At 47.7% G+C, this 20,133-nt stretch overlaps 1 protein-coding gene across 1 annotated transcript in view; it reads right to left on the bottom strand.

The window, feature by feature from the left end:
* Positions 1-20,133, bottom strand: part of kif6 (kinesin family member 6) — a 548,981-nt gene that overhangs the window by 3,899 nt on the left and 524,949 nt on the right. The window contains exons 20-21 of the mRNA XM_033020572.1: positions 5,993-6,079; positions 3,571-3,674 (exon numbers count right to left, since the gene is read on the bottom strand). Coding sequence (XP_032876463.1) covers positions 3,571-3,674; positions 5,993-6,079 — 191 coding nt within the window. The remainder of the gene's footprint in view (positions 1-3,570; positions 3,675-5,992; positions 6,080-20,133) is intronic.

Below are 20,133 nucleotides of genomic sequence, written 5' to 3'. Positions count from 1 at the left end.
TTAGTCAGAGGGTATGAAGAAGGTTCTCGATCCGAAACGTCACCCATTCCTTCTCTCCAGAGATGCTGCCTGTCCGGCTGAGTTACTCCAGCTTTTTTGTGTCTATCTTCGGTTTAAACCAGCATCTGCAGTTCCTTCCTATACACTGTGGAATTCATTGCCACAGAAGGCTGAGGCCGCCAATGGATGTTTTAAATGCAGGGATTAACAGATCCTTGATTTGTACGGGGCAGGAGTTGTGGGGATAAGGCAGGAGAATGGGGCTGAGAGGGAGAGATAGACCAGCCATGATAGAATGGTGGAGTAGACATTGGGCCGAATGGCCTAATTTTGCTCCTATAACCTATGAATTTATGAACATGAAAAGGAGACAAAAGGGTACCAGATACGGAGAGGAGAAGTGAGATGTAAACACAAAGGGAGGGATATAGGTGGAGGTGGACTTCAGAGAGGGGAGGGGAGGGTGGGGATTATTAGTTGTGATGCAGTCCTTTGATCCAAACACTCCATATATTTAAGGCAGAGATGGATAGGTTCTTGATTAGTATGGCGGGTGTCAGGGGTTATGGGGAGAAGGCAGGAGAATGGGGTTAAGAGGGAGAGATAGATCAGCCATGATTGAATGGTGGAATAGACTTGATGGGCCGAATGGCCATATTCTGCTCCTATTCTTGAGGAGCGAGCAATTATGAGGTTTGCTTTTAAGGTTTAAGCTTGCTCAGCACTGCCATCCAGTGGATGAATGTGGGTCTGCAACACCACATATTCTGTTCAAGCAGCTAACTTCCCAATGGTCTGAACTTTGAGGCTGCAGATGATGGAATCCTGAGTAAAATAAACAACCTGCTGGACAAACTCAGCGGATCAGGCAGCATCTGTGAAGGGAAATGGACAGATGCTGTTTCAGGTCAAGATTCCCGGGCGGCAAGGTGGAGCAGCGGTAGAGTTGCTGCCTCACGGTGCCAGAGACCCGGGATCGATCCTGTCTACGGGTGCTGTCTGTACAGTGTTTGTACATTCTTCCTGTGACCACGTGGGTTTTCTCCACTGGGTGCTCTGGTTTCCTCCCACACTCCAGAGACATACAGGTATGAAGGTTAATTGGCCTCGGTACAATTTTAAATTGTCCCTAGTGTGTGGGATAGTGTTGGTGTACGGGGGTGAAAACTGGTCAATGCAGACTCGGTGGGCCGAAGGGGTTAGCTCCAAAGTCTAAAGATGCTGCCTGACCCGCTGAGTCACTCCAGCACTTTGTGTTTTACTCTTGAAAAAAATCTGTCTGCATTTTAAGGAGAAGTGGGCTCCTTTGATTCTTAATCACTATCACTTTGCTGTTCCAACTCCTGCTTCCCTCGAAGTAAATTCAGGAAGTTATAGGAAGGGAAAGTAGCAAGCTCGAAGATAGACACAAACTGCTGGAGTAACTCAGCGGGACACTGAGATACTCCAGCATTTTGTGTCAATCTTCGGTTTAATCCAGCACCCGTAGTTCCTTCCCACACAAGTAACTAGCTAGATACCAAATGCTGGAGTGACTCAGCGGGTCAGGCAGCTTCTCTGGAGGGAAGGAAGGGGTGACACTGCAGATCGAGGTACTTCTTCAGGGTCTCGACCCGACGCGTCACCCATTCCTTCTCTCCAGAGATGTTGCCTGTCAGCAGGGCAGGATTTACGTATAAGCTAGACAAGCTTAAGTTTAGGGCCTCGAGATCTAGGGGGGCCTACTCACCTCGCTGCCTCACCAGACCCGTTGAACCTCGCCGCCCCACCGACCATCCACCCACCGGGACCTCCTACTCTTTGCCCGCTGACCCTGGCCACTCCTCCGCCCTCCAGCAACCCGCAGCCGTCGCCTTACCTGCAGCCTGGACTCAGCACCGGGCCTGAAGTTTCCACGCTGCAGACTCCCACTCCCCCGGGTTTGACTGCGCTGGGTCCTAGTGCTAGGCCCCCCAACCCCGGTAATCTTAGTGGCTGTTCAACTGGGTCTTCCCCATTCCCCTCAAACCATGTGACCCCAGCTCTTCCCCACCAACACTACAGTCCTCATACCCCCCTACCCCCTGACCACCCCTCCACCAGACATCGCCTTGGCCTCAGTCCACTCACCTGCCTTCCTCCTGCCCCAACCCCCATCCCTGCCGTATGTTCACCATCCCCCCTGACCTCCCCCTCTCTGATACCCTCAGCAGAGGCCTCAACTTTGTGCCCCTCCTTCCCCACCTCAATGAGTTCCCCGCCCGCCGAGACTTAGAGCTCTTCTTCCGTTGCCTCCGCCTCACATCGTTCTTCCATGGGAAGGTGTCCTCACCCCCATTGATGATCCCTTTTCCCGTCTCCAACGGACCCCCTTCTCTTGGACCCCCCCTCATGGCCATTGGTACAATGAAATCTGGGGGTTCACCATCCGACGTCGGAACGGGAGAACATTCTCAGTGGCTTGGACTTCCAAATCGGCCACTTCCTACCGGAGACCGCGGTTCCCGAAGTCCACAGGCTGAGCTGGGTGGAGATTCATGCTGGCGGCCCTAGGCAAAGGGTTCCCAGGGCTCCGCGATATTCAAATCAGCGCGGCCCGAGGCTGGGAGCTCCGCAAACCACAGCTCCATGATGTTGAAGCAACAGGCCCAACACTCCAGAGCTTCAAATGGCGGTCCCGGTAAGGCATCGCCCGCTCCGCGATGAATCCAATATGTATTTTAAAACCAACTGTTTAATGACAACACACAGTATGATGTAAAAGTGTCACACTGTCACTGTCGGGTAGTCATGGTCCTCTAGTCGTGGGGGTGGGGGATTGGGAGGGGCCTCACAAATCCGGCCCTGCCTGTCACGCTGAGTTACTCCAGCATTTTGTATCTATCGTTGGTGTAAACCAGCATCTGCAGTTCTTTCCTACACAAGTAACTAGCTCTTGGTTTGTTCCATTGTGATGGTTGTGTTGGCCTGCCCTGTCCTCTGGCTTCTTCCCTCGACCCCCAACCCCTGCACACTTGCAATCGTACTCCGCCACGAGTTGGGCCCCATATCTGAGGAAGGATGTGCTGGCTCTGGAGAGGGTCCAGAGGAGGTTTACAAGAATGATCCCATGAATGAGTGGGTTAGCATATGATGAGCGTTAGCATATGATGGGCCTGTACTCGCTGGAGTTTAGAAGAATGAGGGGGGGACCTCATTGAAACATATAGAATAGTGAAAGACTTGGATAGAGTGGATGTGGAGAGGATGTTTCCACTAGTGGGAGAGTGTAGGAGTATAAGCCATAGCCTCAGAATTAAAGGACGGAGATGAGGAGGAATTTCTTTAGCGTTTGGTGAATCTGTGGAATTCATTGCCACAGAAGGCTATGGAGGCCAAGTCAATGGATATTTCTAAGGCAGAGTTAGGTAGATTCTTGATCAGTACGGGTGTCAGGGGTTACGGGGAGAAGGCAGGAGAATGGGGTTAGGAGGGAAAGATAGATCAGCCATGATTGAATGGCGGAGTGGACTTGGTGGGCCGAATGGCATAAATCTGCTCCTATCTCCTATGACCTTATGACCTCATGAGTTCCACTCTTTTTGGTCTCACCTTTCTTCTGCATGAGGCTTTGCCTTGCCCGCACGAAGGCGAGGATGTCAGCGTCGGTCTGCCCATCGCCGGTCAGAGGAATGGACGAGCTGTTTGGCGTGGCGCTGGGTGAGGCAAATGGACACGTGTATTAAAGTAAACACCACGTCACAGACTAGCCCGCAACCTACCGCCAGAGCGCATAAAGTAATAATCCATGCAGTGAGGGGAGAGTATGTGTGTGTGTGTGTCTGATTTGTTGTTTGATAACGCGTACACAATCACTTATCCTCCTGCAAGGCTGAACACACTGTGTGACATTATTTCTGGAATGCTGCAGGCTGAGGGGAGTCATGGAATGATATAGTGTGGAAATAGGACCTTCAGTCCACTTGCCCACGACACCAACATGTCCCATTAACAATAGTCCCATGTTAGTGTTTGACCCATATCCCTCTAAACCTGTCCTATCCCTATCTGAAGAAGGGTTTCGTCCCGAAACGTTGCCTATTTCCTTCGCTCCATAGATGCTGCCTCACCCGCTGAGTTTCTCCAGCACTTTTGTCTACCTATCCACGTACCTGTCCAATTGCTCCTTAAATGTTGGGATCGTCCTAGCCTCAACTACCTCCTCGGGCAGCTCGTTCCATACACTCACCACCCTTTGTGCACAAAGGTTGCCCCCCAGGTTCCCATTAAATCTTGCCCCCTTACCTTGAACCTATTCCCTCTGGTTCCTCCACTCTGGGCAAGAGACTCTGTGGGCCGACACAATCTATTCCTCTGTTTAAGAAGGAACTGCAGATGCTGGAAAAATCGAAGGTGGACCAAAATGCTGGAGAAACTCAGCGGGTGAAGCAGCATCTATGGAGCGAAGGAATAGGCGACGTTTCGGGTCGAGACCCTTCTTCAGAATCTATTCCTCTCGTGATTTTGTGCACATCTATATGATCACCCCTCATCCTCCTGCGCTCCAGGGAATAGAGACCCAGCTGGGGGGATGGAGGGGGAGGAACAAAGGGGGACCTGGTTCGGGAGGAGAGGATATTGTAATGTTGTCGGTGCCCTTTATGGGCGACTATTTGCACACCTTGGGTGGACAAGCAGAGAATTTGCCTGTGACTTGTCACATACGACAATAAAGTGTTCAATTCAATTCAATTCAACATCTTTCTTATAACATGGTTCCCAGAACTGAACACAATACTCCAATTGCGGCCTTATACAACTGCAACATGACCTCCCAACTTCTATACTCAATACTCTGACTGATGAAGGCCAATGTGCCTGATAGAAGTGTACAGTATAAAATTATGAGAGGCATAGATCGGTTATACCTATACATTCATATATATGTATGTATTTTTCAGGGTGGAAATGTCAAAGATTAGATGGTATAGGTCTAAGCTAAGAGGGGCATGTAAAGGAGATGTGCGGGGGCAGGTTTTTCCCGCCGCTGGAAGTCTAGGATTTTGGTGTGTGTGTGTGCTTTATCATCATTCCTTACAATGCCATGTACGACAGTGGTCACAACTTCTACTGAAGTGTGGATAATAATAATAATAATGGATGGAATTTATATAGCGCCTTTCTAATACTCAAGGCGCTTTACATCGCATTATTCATTCACTCCTCAGTCACACTCGGTGGTGGTAAGCTACTTCTGTAGCCACAGCTGCCCTGGGGCAGACTGACGGAAGCGTGGCTGCCAATCTGCGCCTACGGCCCCTCCGACCACCACCAATCACTCACACACATTCACACACAGGCAAAGGTGGGTGAAGTGTCTTGCCCAAGGACACAACGACAGTATGCACTCCAAGCGGGATTCGAACCGGCTACCTTCCGGTCGCCAGCCGAACACTTAGCCCATTGTGCCATCTGTCGTCCCGATGTGGATGGCCGTTGGCTCGCTAGAAGCACATCCACCCTTTGACAGGTCTTGTTTTTGGTCCTGCTGGGGGTCCACAGCCCCCTCCTCACCCGCACGGTGGTGCAGCGATGGAGTTGCTGCCTCACAGCGTCAGAGACCCGGGTTTGATCCTGACTACGGGTGCTGTCTGTGCGGAGTTTGTACGTTCTCCCCGTGACCGCGTGGGTTTTCCCCGGGTGCACCAGTTTCCACCCACACTCCAAAAATCTACAAAGGTTTGTAGATTAGTTCAATTGTTCAGTTCATTGTCACCTGCGCCGAGGTACTGTGAGAAGCTTTTGTTACGTGCTAACCAGTCAACGGAAAGAACAATTTCACGGGGGAGAACGTGCAAACTCCGTGCAGACAGCATCCGTAGTCAGGATCGAATCCAGGTCTCTGGCACTGTGAGGCTGCAACTCTACCGCTGCGCCACCGGGCTGCCGAAGGGCTGGGCCAACATTCTAAGCTGACCGACAACTTGCCCGGTGAGGTGACATTTTGAAGGCTGAGGACAGATGAAGGGCTTACCTGGCCTGGGATGGAGTGGTTTTGAGGGTCCTGGCGTTGCTTTGCATGAAGTAGTCTGTGCTTGTATATCCGCTTGTTTCAACACTGCTGCAAATTGGATGACAGAGAAACCACAGAGACAGTCAGGGTCCAGTGATTAACAACACTAAATGCTGGAGCAACTCAGCGGGACAGGCAGCAGCTCTGGAGAGATGGAATGGGTGATGTTTCTGGTCGACACCCTTCTTCAGACTGAGAGTCAGGGAGAGGGAGACACATAGATGAATGAATTAATGAATGAATAGTTAATTTCGGTCATACATTAAAAATAACTAAACTTTACAATCTGTGTGAATATGAACCAACACTGTATCCATTTCACACAACGTTCACATAATCAATGACCGGAAAAGGAATAGGCTGAAGCCACAAAGCTTATTTTTGCCTATCCTATACAATAACCATATAACCATATAACAATTACAGCACGGAAACAGGCCATCTCGGCCCTACAAGTCCGTGCCGAACAATTTTTTTCCCTTAGTCCCACCTGCCTGCACTCATACCATAACCCTCCATTCCCTTCTCATCCATATGCCTATCCAATTTATTCTTAAATGATACCAACGAACCTGCCGCCACCACTTCCACTGGAAGCTCATTCCACACCGCTACCACTCTCTGAGTAAAGAAGTTCCCCCTCATGTTACCCCTAAACTTCTGTCCCTTAATTCTGAAGTCATGTCCTCTTGTTTGAATCTTCCCTATTCTCAAAGGGAAAAGCTTGATCGCATCAACTCTGTCTATCCCTCTCATCATTTTAAAGACCTCTATCAAGTCCCCCCTTAACCTTCTGCGCTCCAGAGAATAAAGACCTAACTTATTCAACCTATCTCTGTAACTTAGTTGTTGAAACCCAGGCAACATTCTAGTAAATCTCCTCTGTACTCTCTCTATTTTGTTGACATCCTTCCTATAATTGGGCGACCAAAATTGTACACCATACTCCAGTCCATAAGACAATCCATAAGATAACCCCGAATATCTGCATTACAAAGGAAAGAAAAAAAAAATTTACTCTAAATTGTAATCTTTACTTAGTTTACATTTTAATCATTTTACATTATAATCCTTAATTATTTTACATTTTAAGGCTCTTTTGAAACTCGACAGAGAGCTACAAAATTTCAACTCATCACTAAGCCCGTTCCATAATTTGACTCCCAAAACTGAGACACATCTATATTTTACATTGGTTCTCACTTTACATGTTTCAAAAATACACAACCCTCTTAAATTATAATGCCCTTCTCTTAATTAATTTGTTTTTGAATACTAACTGGAAGGCTTTTATTCCTAACTCGGAAAAATATTTCTAATGTCTTTACATGCACAATATCCAAAACTTTATGAATAATGGATTTGTAGTTTCACAGTAAGAAGCTTTATGTATTATTCTAATAGCTCTTTTCTGGAGTTTAATTATAGGGTCTATATTTGTTTTATACGAAAGTGTAAGGTGTGAAAACAGGACAAAGGGAATGGAGATCAAGGAAGAGTAGATCATTGTTAGCTGGGAGAAGGTAACAACAAAGCAAACAGAGATATAATGTAGTCAGTCAGATTGGTGGGAAAACTGGGAAGGAGGAGGGATGGAGAGAGAAAGAAAGCAAGGGTTACTTGAAGTTAGAGAAGTCAATGTTCATACCGCTGGGGTGAAAGCTGCCCAAGTGAAATACGGGCAAGCAAGCAATGCTGGTAACAAAAGCTCGCCTGAACTGACAACCCAAAGTATTACACGCAACAACATGAGTCTCATTGAGCATCGCGTCAATGTTCTGGGTACCAGGGAAAAGACTACTACAGAACATAGAACAGTACAGCACAAGAACAGACTCACAATGTCTGTGCCAAACACAATGCTGAGACCATCTTTCATCTCCCTGTGAATAACCCATCTCTCTCCATTTCCTGCATATCCATGGGTGTATCCAAAAGCTTCTTGAAGATAGGCACAAAATGCTGGAGTAACTCAGCAGCTCAGTCAGCATCTCCCAGGAGAGAAGAAATGGGTGACACTTCATCAGGGTGTCAAGGTCTGAAGAAGGGTCTCGACCCGAAACGTCGCCCATTCCTTCTGTCATCCCAAGATGTGCAGGTTTGCAGGTTAATTGTTTTTTGTAAATTGTGTAGGACAGAACTAGTGACGGGTGATTGCAGGTCGGCGTGAACTCAGTGGGCTGAAGAGCTTGTTTCCACGCTGGCTAATTGCCTTCTATAAATCCAGACCCGCTGGAATCTCTAAAACTAAAAACTCAAACTAAAAAGCAGAATGGTGCGATCCTGAAGAAGTGTCCCTCCACAGATGATGCCTGACCTGCTGAGTTTGTAGGTTAATTGGCCACTGATATGTAGGAAGTGGATGATAAAGTGAGATTGCATGGGGCTTGTGTGAATGGATGATCGATGGTCGGAGTGGACTTGGTCGGGTCCCTGATGTATCTTTTAATCAAAAAATAATAATAACCTGTTGAAGTTAATAATAACCTGTTGAAGTTTTAGTTTAGTTTATTTTAGAGATGCAGCGAGGAATCAGGCCCTTTGGTCCACCGAGTCTGCACTGTCAAGCGATCCCCCGCACATTAACACTACCCTAGTATGGTCAGTGCAGACTCAGTGGGCTATACCCACTGGCGACAATCTTCACATTTACACCAAGCCAATGAACTTCCAAACCTGTATGTCAAAAATTGTCCTTAGTATCTGCAGGGTAGTGTTAATGTTCGGGGGTGGCTGGTCGGTGTGGACTCGGTGGACTGAAGGGCCTGTATCCACGCTGTATCGCTAAAACTAAAACACCATTTTAACAGCATCGAGCAGGAGCAGCGATATGGTCATAATTTGGTTTAGGTTCAATCCCAACCGCGGGAGAACAGAGAAGGGAAGAGATTGGACCGTTTTTTCGCCTTCCTTCACAGTGAGGAATGTGGAGGAGTCACTGTGGTGGATGTTCATGTTAAAATGTATTTTGTGTGTTCTGTTGCTTTTTATTGGTATGACTGTATGGCAAATCAAATTCCTCGTATATGTTGCGAGACATACTCAGCTAATAAAGTAATTATGATTATGATTTGCAGACTAAAATAACGTGGAAAAAATAGGTAACATCTGACCAAAAGCATTTGTGTCTAAACCCCTCTGAATCAATGATGAAGTAAGAAAACTTAAGGGCCTGTCCCACTTTCACGACTTAATTCAAAACCTCTGCCGAGCTTAAAGGACCTAAAAAATAAAATCAAGATTGTGGTAATCTACGAACTGCTACGACCTTCCACGACTATGTTCACGAACTCCTACGAGTATGTCTACGAATTCCCACGACTATTTCGTTACCCTCCTTACGAGTAAAAAGTTGTAACTTCTTTCACCCCGGCCATTATTTTACTGGTGGACATTTGTTATCGGGCTGGAAAAAAGGTCCCGACTTACCTGATGCCACAAGTACCTACGGCTGGCATAACGAGCCGCTACGATATATCTACGAACTCCTACGACCTCCTACGGACTCGTTACGAACATTCTACGAGTTTGAATCAAGGGGAAAACTCGGGAGAATTCGTGAATAACTCAGGAAAGTGGGACAGGCCCTTTAGATTGCCAGAATTACCTCTGGTTTCTAGAGTTCCGATGTCGAGATAGAATGGACGTGGAAAGGATATTCCCAGTTGTGGGACAGCCCTAGAACCAGAGGGCACAGGCTCAGAATAAAAATACATACCTTTAGAATGGAGACAAGGAGGAGGATAAACAAAAAAAGCTGGAGTCTCAGCAGGTCACACAGCACCTCTGGAGAAAAGGAATAGGTGATGTTTTGAATCGACACCCTTCCTCAGCGCCCTGACCTGCTGAGTTACTCCAGCTTTTTGTCACTTTCTTCGGATGAAACCAGTTCCTGCAGTTCCTTCCTACACGACATGAGGAGGAATTTATTTCGTCAGAGGGTGGTGAATCTGTGGAATTCATTGCCACAGTCGGCTGTGGAGGTCAATTTATTGGGTGCTTTTAAAGCGGAGATAGGTTCTTGATGAGTCAGGGTGTCAGTGGTTATGGGGAGAAGGCAGGAGAATGAGGTTGAGAGGGAAAGATAGATCAGCCACGATCGAATGGGGGAGCAGACTCGATGGGCGGAATGGCCTAATTCTGCTCCGATATCTAATGATTTCACTTTTGAAGCAGGGTATTGTGCTCTGATGCTCCCTTATGCTCTCTTGAAAGGCGCAGTCTGTAAATTTCTCGTGATATTCTGCATGATAGGCATTATCCCTTTCGCACATCTCGGTAAATAGCCAGGTGAACAGATGGGTGGTTGTACAAATAGATAAAGCTCCCAAACAGATGACCTCTGGATCTGTGCAAGGGGGAATGCAGCCTCCAATAAATGCAAGATTGCTATTCGTATGAACGATTTGAGAGACAATGGCTAAGGTTATTGAAATGGAAGCCAAGCAGAGTGTGTTGGTCTGACTAATGATTTTCCTATCTCGATGTCTCCGTACGAATGGCTGCATTGGATAGTGTAACGGCTCTTTCTTCCATTAGGAACGAAGCAGATTGTAAAAAGTAGTGAACACTGTCCAGTCCATTACAGGTTCTGACCTCCCCACCATCGAAGGGATCTACAGTAGTCGCTGCCTCAAACAGGCAGCCAGCATCGTCAGAGACCCACACCATCCTGGCCACGCACTCATCTCACCCCTGCCACCAGAAATAAGTTACAGGAGCCTGAAAACTGTAACGTCCAGGTTCAGGGACAGCTTCTTCCCTACAGTCAGTTGGGTCCCAGTCCAAGGGAGGCCTGGTTCCCCAATGCAACCCGTTCCCCAACGCAACATTCCACTGCTCACCCGTTCCCCCAACGCAACCCTTTCCTCCAACGCAGTATTCCACCACTCACCCATTCCCCCAACGCAATATTCCACCACCCACCCATTCCCCCAACGCAACCCGTTCCCCCAATGCAATATTCCACCACTCACCCATAGCCCCTAACTGTGCAGGTGCGGCTGACAGGTCCCGTTGTGATGCCCCTGATCCCCCCTCCTCCCCTCGCCCCCCCCCACTCCGCCTCTTGCCCCTCCCCCCCCACGCACTCACTCCATCCCCCCTCAAATCCCCCCATTCACTCTCAGCGGCTCTCCAGCGTCGCAGCCATTCCTGCCCATTGGGTTCTCATTGTGAGATAGATAGATAGATAGATAGATAGATAGATAGATAGATAGATAGATAGATAGATAGATAGATAGATAGATAGATAGATAGATAGATAGATAGATAGATAGATAGATAGATAGATAGATAGATAGATAGATAGATAGATAGATAGATAGATAGATAGATAGATAGATATAATTTATTGCTACACAACCAGGGTTGGTGGAAATTTGGGTTGTCAGCAGCAGTACAATAATAAAGAACACACAATAAAACTGTAACACAAACATCCACCACAGCATTCATCACTGTGGTGGAAGGCACAAAAATGTGGCCAGTCCTCCTCCATTTCCCCCCCGTGTACAGGACCAGAGTCCAGAGTCAGTCCAGGATCGGCTCTTCCTCACTGGAGACCACGGCTTTAGATTGTTGTAGGCCGCAGCATGGCGGTCGAGATTTAAAGTCCCCGCCGCAGCCAGAAGCACCGTAGACTGCAGGGCCGGCGGTCGAAGCTCCCCTCCAGGGGTGATGGTAAGTCCATGCCGGCCCCGCGGTAGAAGTTGGTCGCGGGCCGGCAGTGATGGCTTCTTCTTCCCCCGGGTCCCCAACGTGAGTTCCCGGGCTGTAGACGCCGCACCAGCTGGTGCTCTGCAGACCGCGACTTCAGGCTGCGACTTCAGGCTGGTGCTGCCCCGGGCCAGCGAAACGGAGCGCTCCCCTCCAGCGAGCCCCAGCGAGGGTTCACCCGCTCCACGCCGAGAGTCCACGCTGCGCCCGCCGCTGAAGCCCCGGGTGCGTCTCCGGGAAAGGCCGCGTCGATCCTTGATGTTAGGCCACGGGGGAGGCGACCTGGAAAAAGTCGCCTCTCCATGGAGGAGGCGACCGAAGCGGTTTCCCCCTTACTCCCCCCACACCACCCCCCACACAAAACACACGAAGGAACACAAAATACACACTTTAAAACATACTAAAAAATTAAAAAAAGCTGGAAAAACTGACGCGCTGCTGACATGGCTGCACACAGAGGAGCGCCCCCTACAGACCCGCCCCCTACAGAACATGCAGACATTACTGCGCAGGCGCAGCTGACGGGCACGGCAAGTGGAAAAGGATCATCCACTGATAGCTCATTCCATATGCCCACCACCCTCTCAGTCCGTAATGCAATCAAGGCAGTTCATTGTTTAGAGTTTTGTTGGCGTTTGTAGTGTTCAGTAACCTGATGGTTGTTGGGAAAGATTCAGTGGGATATGAGTTAAACAGGGGCAGGAGGGACTAGCGTAGATGGTACAGCTTGGCCGGTATAGGCAAGTTGGGCCGAAGGGCCTGTCTCCATGTGGATTGACTGATAAGGGGAATAGATTGGGTAATTGAACAGAGTCTTTTGTCCAGAGCAGAAGAATTGAGAACCAGAGGACAGAGGTTTAAGGTGAGGGGGGAAGCTGTGGGGTCACATTTTTACACAAAGGGTGGTTAGTGTATGGAACGAGCTGCCGGAGGAGGTAGTTGATGCAGGAACTATCTTAACATTTAAGAGACATTTGGACAGGAACATAGATAGGACAGGGTCAGAGGGATAGGGGCCAAAAGCTGGCAGGTAGGACTAATGTGGATGGGACATGTTGATCAGTGTGGGCAAGTTGGGCCGAAGGGCCTGATTCTATTCTGTATGACTCTATGACTCTTTACAATTTTATGGCTCTGAATAGTAATGTCTCCCAGTATTGGCAAAGACATCGTGTGTAGGAAAGAGTAGGAAGGAACTGCAGATGCTGGTTTAAACCGAAGATAGACACAAAATGCTGGAGTAACTCAGCGGGACAGGCAGCATCTCTGCAGAGAAGGAATGGGCGACGTTTCGGGTCGAGACCGAAGTCTGAAGAAGGGTCTCGAGCTGAAACGTCTCCCATTCCTTCTATCCAGAGATGCTGCCTGACCCGCTGAGAGTTACTCCAGCATTTTGTGTCTATCTTTGGCAAAGACATTGGTGGTGTGGCAGTTCAGTCTGACGCTAACAACCAAACGTCCACTAGATGGCAGGACTACCACGTCGCTTAATTTTGTGCCTCAGCTGAAGCCAAGCCATATACAAGACAGATGAATGCAGAGAGAGCCTTTCACAACTACAATGTCCCACAGGAATCTACAGCCAACAAAGTGCTTTAAAGTAAGGTCACTTTTGGAAAAGCGGCAGCCAATTTGGCAGCCTGGAAACTGCAGGAGCAGTAGTGTACGTTGATGAGGCAGGTACTATAATAGCATTTAAAGCACGGATACAGGCCCCTCGGTCAAACTTGCACATGTCGACCAAGATGGATAGGATTGGAGGGATATGGACCAAACGCAGGCAGGTGGGGCTAATGTAGCTGGGCCATGTTCGCCGGTGTGTGCAAGTTGGGCTGAAGGGCCTGTTTCCGTGCTGTATCACTCTATGACTAGGTTGGGCTGAAGGGCCTGTTTCCACGCTGTATCACTCTATGACTATGATTGAAGAACAAGTGTTTGTCAACACTGAAGCAATGACACAGGGGAGTGTAGACACAAGGACTGCAGGTGCTGGTTTACCGAAAGAAGATACAAAGTGCTAGAGTAACTCAGCAGGTTAGGGCAGAATCTCTGGAGAACATGGATAGGTGAGAGTTAATAGGTTAAAGGTCGGGACCCTTCTTCAGACCCAGTCTTCTTCAGACTGAAGAAAGGTCCCTTCACCTATCCATGTTCTCCAGAGACGCTGCCTGACCCACTGAGTTACTCCAGCACTTTGTGTCTTTTTTGGCACACTGGGGCATTCGCCCAGTATTTTGTGTGCTTGCTCTAGATTGGGGTTTGATTCACTAAAAGTTTGGACACCAAGGCAGGTGTGTCATCCTCAGGGTGGTACGGTGGCGCAGAGGTAGAGTTCCTGCCTCACAGCGCCAGAGACCCAAGTTCGATCCTGACTATGGCTGCTGTCTGTACGAAATTTGTACGTTCTCCCCGTGACTGCGTGGGTTTTTTTCTGGGTGCTCCGATTACCTCCCACACTCCAAAGACGTACAGGTTTGTAGGTTTATTGGCTTTGATAAAATTGTAAAATTGACCCTAGTGTGTGTAGGATAGTGTTAGTGTACGGGGATTGCTGGGTAGCCCGGACTCAGTGGGCCAAAAGGCCACTTTCCGTGCTGTATCTCTAAACTAAACTAAACTAAACTAAACATAAAAACTTGCAGTAATTGAAAAGCAAAGGATCACAGATGCTGGAAAGCTGATATTTTTTTTTTAAACGGATAATTCTGGATATGTCATGCTGAGAACTATATTCTGCACTCTGTATCTTCCCCTTTGCTCAACCTGTTGTACTTGGGTGTGACGATTGAATTTTTGATGGCATATCTGATCTGATTTGTTTGCATAGGAAGCACCACAAAGCTTTTCACTGTACCTCTCAATACATGTGACAATAATAAGTGGTGGCACGGTGGCCCAGCAGTATGGCGCCAGAGACCCGGGTTTGATTCTGACAACGGGTGCTGTCTGTACAGAGTTTGCACGTTCTCCCCGTGACCGCGGGGGGCATTCCAAAGATGCGGACTGGATGGGCCGAAGGGTCTGTTTCTGCGCTGTATCTCTCGTCCATTGTCTAAATGAACCTAAACCTTAATACACTCAGCAGGACAGGCAGCAGCTGTGGAGCGGAATATACAGCTAGTTTTAGGTGATAATTTTAACTGATTTTAACGTGCAGTCTTGTCATTGAGGCTTAGCTTAATTATCCTACAGCTACAGGTGATCATAGCTTTGAGGGCAGCAGATCCCCATGGTGGATGACTACAATGGATAGACTGGCTTACAGATGTAGCTTGGTCTCAGGAAGGGGTGTCGGCTGAGGTGGCTTACTCTGAGCTCAGTTTTAGTCTCAGCTTAACAATTTTACTGAGGATAATTAACCTATAAACACACATGCCTTTGGGACGTGGGAGGAAACCCGGAGCACCAGGAGGAAACCCACTCGGCCACAGGGAGAACGTGCAATCTCCACACACACTTGCCAAGGTATGCAAATAGTCGCCCATAAAGGGCGCTTACAAAGTTACAAAGTACCCTCCCCCCCCACCCCCACCCCCCCGAGCCACTTCCCCCGTTGTTTCCCCCCCTCCCCCTCCTCACGATCCTCCCCCCCCCTCACAGTGGTACACCCCCACGCCGTGTCCTCCTTTGTTCCTTCGCCTGGCAGCGGCGCCCTCACTTTCACATGTCCATCCTGGTCCATCGGTCGGCAGCATCATCGACCGCCGCACAGGCCTCTCCACTACACCCCCACGCCAGGTCCTCTCCGGTGGCACCAAGGATCAACGATAAAGTCATCGAATCATACAGCACGGCAAAAGATCCTTCAGCCCAAATCGTCCATGCTAACCAAGATACTTCTTCTAAGTTAGTCCCATTTGCCTGCGTTGGGTCAATTTCAGCAGCATGAGACCCGGGTTCGATCTTGACTACGGGTGCTGTCTGTATGGAGTTTGCACGTTCTCCCCGTGACCTGCGTGTGTTTTCTCCGGGTGCTCCGGTTTCTTCCCACATCCCAAAGACGCTTCGGTAAAAATCAGTCAGTCTAAAGAAAGGTCTCGACCAGAAACGTCACCTATTCCTTCTCTCCAGAGATGCTGCCTGTCCTGCTGAGTTACTCTAGCTTTTTGTGTCTACCTTTGGTTTAAACCCGCATCTGCAGTTCCTTACTACACAAATCAATAGCTATTCCCAAATGACACAATATAATTTCGCATTACCAGGAAAGAGTGATTTTTCAATCAGATGCAAAGTAATTTTACAATGTCAAACAGCGAACTTTTAAAATATTGATGGGACTAATTTAACAGTAGAACTAAAGAACTGCAGATGCTGGTTAATGCATAAAAGGACACAAAATGCTGGAGTAACTCAGCAGGTCAGGCTGCATCTCTGGAGAACATGGATAGGTGACGTTTCGGGTCGAGACCCTTCCTCGGTAGCTGGCTGAAATATGCGGCCATTTAGTAGAATAGATTGATATCAAACCATGTTTGTGCCTCAGTCGCACAAGCTCATTTCTAAAGTATTTGCAGATCTTGTACTTGTACACATTGTAAGGAAAGTTAATGATTCGTGCTAAAAAATTAGAATCACTGAAAATGTAACCTTTGCAAAAGGCTCTCCCCCATATCCGTCAGTCAGTCAGCCTGCCTGCTAGCAGGGCTATTTACTAAACCGCATTATGTGGCCGTTGTTTGTTTTGGAATAGGGTCACAAAGGAAGTAGCTTTCACATAAGCTCATCTTGTGAACATGACATGGAACGACATCGGTCAAAACACAGAAATAATGAAGTAGCATAACTTGCATTGCAGCATAACTGATTATAAACACGAAAAATGGACAAATGCCATTAGGCTCCTAAATCAAGAGGCTCCCGTTAATGCAGAGGGGGGGAGCATTTCTGGCAGTACGATGAGAGGCATAGAGTCACACAGCACGGAGACAGGCCCTTTGGCCCAACTAATCCATGCCAACCTAGATGCTCTATCTTAGCTGGTAGAGCCACTGCCTCACAGCACCAGATGGTGACCTCGGGTGCTGTCTGAGAAGGGTTTGCACGCTCTCCCCACGTGGAGGAGGCCACGTGGGTTTCCTCCCACATCCCAAAGTTTGCAGGTTAATTAGCCCTCTGTCTGAAGAAGGGTCTCGACCCGAAACATCACCTATTCCTTCTCTCCAGAGATGCTGCCTGACCTGCTGAGTTACTCCAGCATTTTGTGTCTACACTCTGTAAATTGACCCGTGTTTAGGGAGTGGGAAAGTGCGGTAACATAGAACTAGTGGGAACAGTGTGATCACTAGTGTGGTCGTTGGGCGATGTCGACTCAGTGGGCTGAAGGGCCTGTTTCCATGCTGTATCGTTAAACCAGTCCCTTTTGCCTGCATTTGGACCATCTCCCATCCCTTTCCAATCGATGTACCTGTACAGTGTCTTTTAAATGTTGTTATGGTACCTGCCTCAACCACCTCTTCTGGCAGCTCATTCCATACACCCTGCCCCCTATGTGTGAAAACATTGCCCCTCGGGTTCCTATTAAATCTTTCCCCTTGGACATGTACCTGTGTAAATGTCTTTTAAATGTTGTCATAGTACTTGCCTCAATACCTCCTTTGGCAGCTCATTACATGCACGCGTGTACCTGTCTAAAAGCTTTGTCCCCACAGCTATCAGTCTCCTGAGCCACTCCATTCTTGGAGCTGCTGCAATGTACTCTTACCCTTAAAGGGCCTGTATCAGGGTCGCTGAAAGATTTTGAACATTTAAAAATCCAGCGGCGACAAAAACAAAAATGTTACGACACTTGAGGAAACAACGCGCGTCAATATGTCGTCACGCCGCGTCACCGCCACGATTTTCTCGGTGACCTGATACGTCAGTCAATGATGTCAGCAGTCGCCGAAAAAAATCTCTAAGTGGGACAGACCATTCGATTATTCCATTGTTTCCCAGTAGCATATATTTTTTCACTACTTCTTGAAAGAATGGATCGACTGGGCTTATATTCACTGGAATTTAGAAGGATGAGAGTCTATCCTATCGAAACATGTAAAATTCTTAAGGGACTTGTCAGGCTAGATGCAGGGAAAAATGTTGGGGGAGTCCGGAACCAGCGGTCACAGTTTAAGAATAAAAGGTTGGCCATTTAGGACTGAGATGAGGAAAAACCTTTTCACCCAGAGAGTTGTGAATCTGTGCAATTCTTTGCCACAGAAGGCAATGGAGGCCAATTCACTGGATGTATTCAAGAGAGAGTTAGATATAGCGTTAACTGAATCGAGGGATATGGGGAGAAAGCAGGAATGGGTTACTGACTGTGGATGATCAGCCATGAGCCTTGCAAAAGCTTTTATAGATATGTGAAAAGAAAGAGATTAGTTAAAACAAATGTAGGTCCCTTGCAGTCAGAAATAGGTGAGTTGATCATGGGGAACAAGGATATGGCGGACGAATTGAATAACTACTTTGGTTCTGTCTTCACTAAGGAAGACATAAATAATCTGCCGGAAATAGCAGGGGGTCAAAGGAGTTGGAGGAATTGAGTGAAATCCAGGTTAGCCGGGAAGTGGTGTTGGGTAAATTGAATGGATTAAAGGCCGATAAATCCCCAGGGCCAGATAGGCTGCATCCCAGAGTACTTAAGGAAGTAGCTCCAGAAATAGTGGATGCATTAGTAATAATCTTTCAAAACTCTTTAGATTCTGGAGTAGTTCCTGAAGATTGGCGGGTAGCAAACGTAACCCCACTTTTTAAGAAGGGAGGGAGAGAGAAAACGGGGAATTACAGACCAATTAGTCTAACATCGGTAGTGGGGAAACTGCTAGTCAGTTATTAAAGATGGGATAGCAGCACATTTGGAAAGTGGTGAAATCATTGGACAAAGTCAGCATGGATTTACAAAAGGTAAATTATGTCTGACGAATCTTATAGAATTTTTCGAGGATGTAACTAGTAGCGTGGATAGGGGAGAACCAGTGGATGTGGTGAATCTGGACTTCCAGAAGGCTTTCGACAAGGTCCCACATAAGAGACTAGTATACAAACTTAAAGCACACGGCATTGGGGGTTCAGTATTGATGTGGATAGAGAACTGGCTGGCAAACAGGAAGCAAAGAGTAGGAGTAAACGGGTCCTTTTCACAATGGCGGGCAGTGACTAGTGGGGTACCGCAAGGCTCAGTGCTGGGACCCCAGCTATTTACAATATATATTAATGATCTGGATGAGGGAATTGAAGGCAATATCTCCAAGTTTGCGGATGACACTAAGCTGGGGGGCAGTGTTAGCTGTGAGGGGGATGCTAGGAGACTGCAAGGTGACTTGGATAGGCTGGGTGAGTGGGCAAATGTTTGGCAGATGCAGTATAATGTGGATAAATGTGAGGTTATCCATTTTGGTGGCAAAAACAGGAAAGCGGACTATTATCTAAATGGTGGCCGACTAGGAAAAGGGGAGATGCAGCGAGACCTGGGTGTCATGGTACACCAGTCATTGAAAGTAGGCATGCAGGTGCAGCAGGCAGTGAAGAAAGCGAATGGTATGTTAGTTTCATAGCAAAAGGATTTGAGTATAGGAGCAGGGAGGTTCTACTGCAGTTGTACAGGGTCTTGGTGAGACCACACCTGGAGTATTGCGTACAGTTTTGGTCTCCAAATCTGAGGAAGGACATTATTGCCATAGAGGGAGTGCAGAGAAGGTTCACCAGACTGATTCCTGGGATGTCAGGACTGCTTTATGAAGAAAGACTGGATAGACTTGGTTTATACTCTCTAGAATTTAGGAGATTGAGAGGGGATCTTATAGAAACTTATAAAATTCTTAAGGGGTTGGACAGGCTAGATGCAGGAAGATAGCTCCCGATGTTGGGGAAGTCCAGGACAAGGAGTCACAGCTTAAGGATAAGGGGGAAATCCTTTAAAACTGAGATGAGAAGAACTTTTTTCACACAGAGAGTGGTGAATCTCTGGAACTCTCTGCCACAGAGGGTAGTCGAGGCCAGTTCATTGGCTATATTTAAGAGGGAGTTAGATGTGGCCCTTGTGGCTAAGGGGATCAGAGGGTATGGAGAGAAGGCAGGTACGGGATACTGAGTTGGATGATCAGCCATGATCATATTGAATGGCGGTGCAGGCTCGAAGGGCCGAATGGCCTACTCCTGCACCTATTTTCTATGTTTCTATGTTTCAGATTGCACTGCGATCTCTGCATCATTTTGTTTTGCATTCGTCATAGTCTTTATTGTTGTTTCAGATTAGGTTTAAGTTTATTACTGTCATGTATACCAATGTACAGTAGAAAGAAGACAGACACTTAATGCTGGAGTAGCTCAGTGGGACAGGCAGCATCACTGGATAGAAGGAATGGGTGACGTTTCGGCTTGAGACCCTTCTTCGGACTGACCTC

This window comes from Amblyraja radiata, chromosome 5, assembly GCF_010909765.2.
Source record: "Amblyraja radiata isolate CabotCenter1 chromosome 5, sAmbRad1.1.pri, whole genome shotgun sequence".
NCBI classification, from domain to species: domain Eukaryota; kingdom Metazoa; phylum Chordata; class Chondrichthyes; order Rajiformes; family Rajidae; genus Amblyraja; species Amblyraja radiata.
Note: the sequence above shows the minus strand (reverse complement) of the source record. Positions and strands in the feature narration are given on the sequence as shown.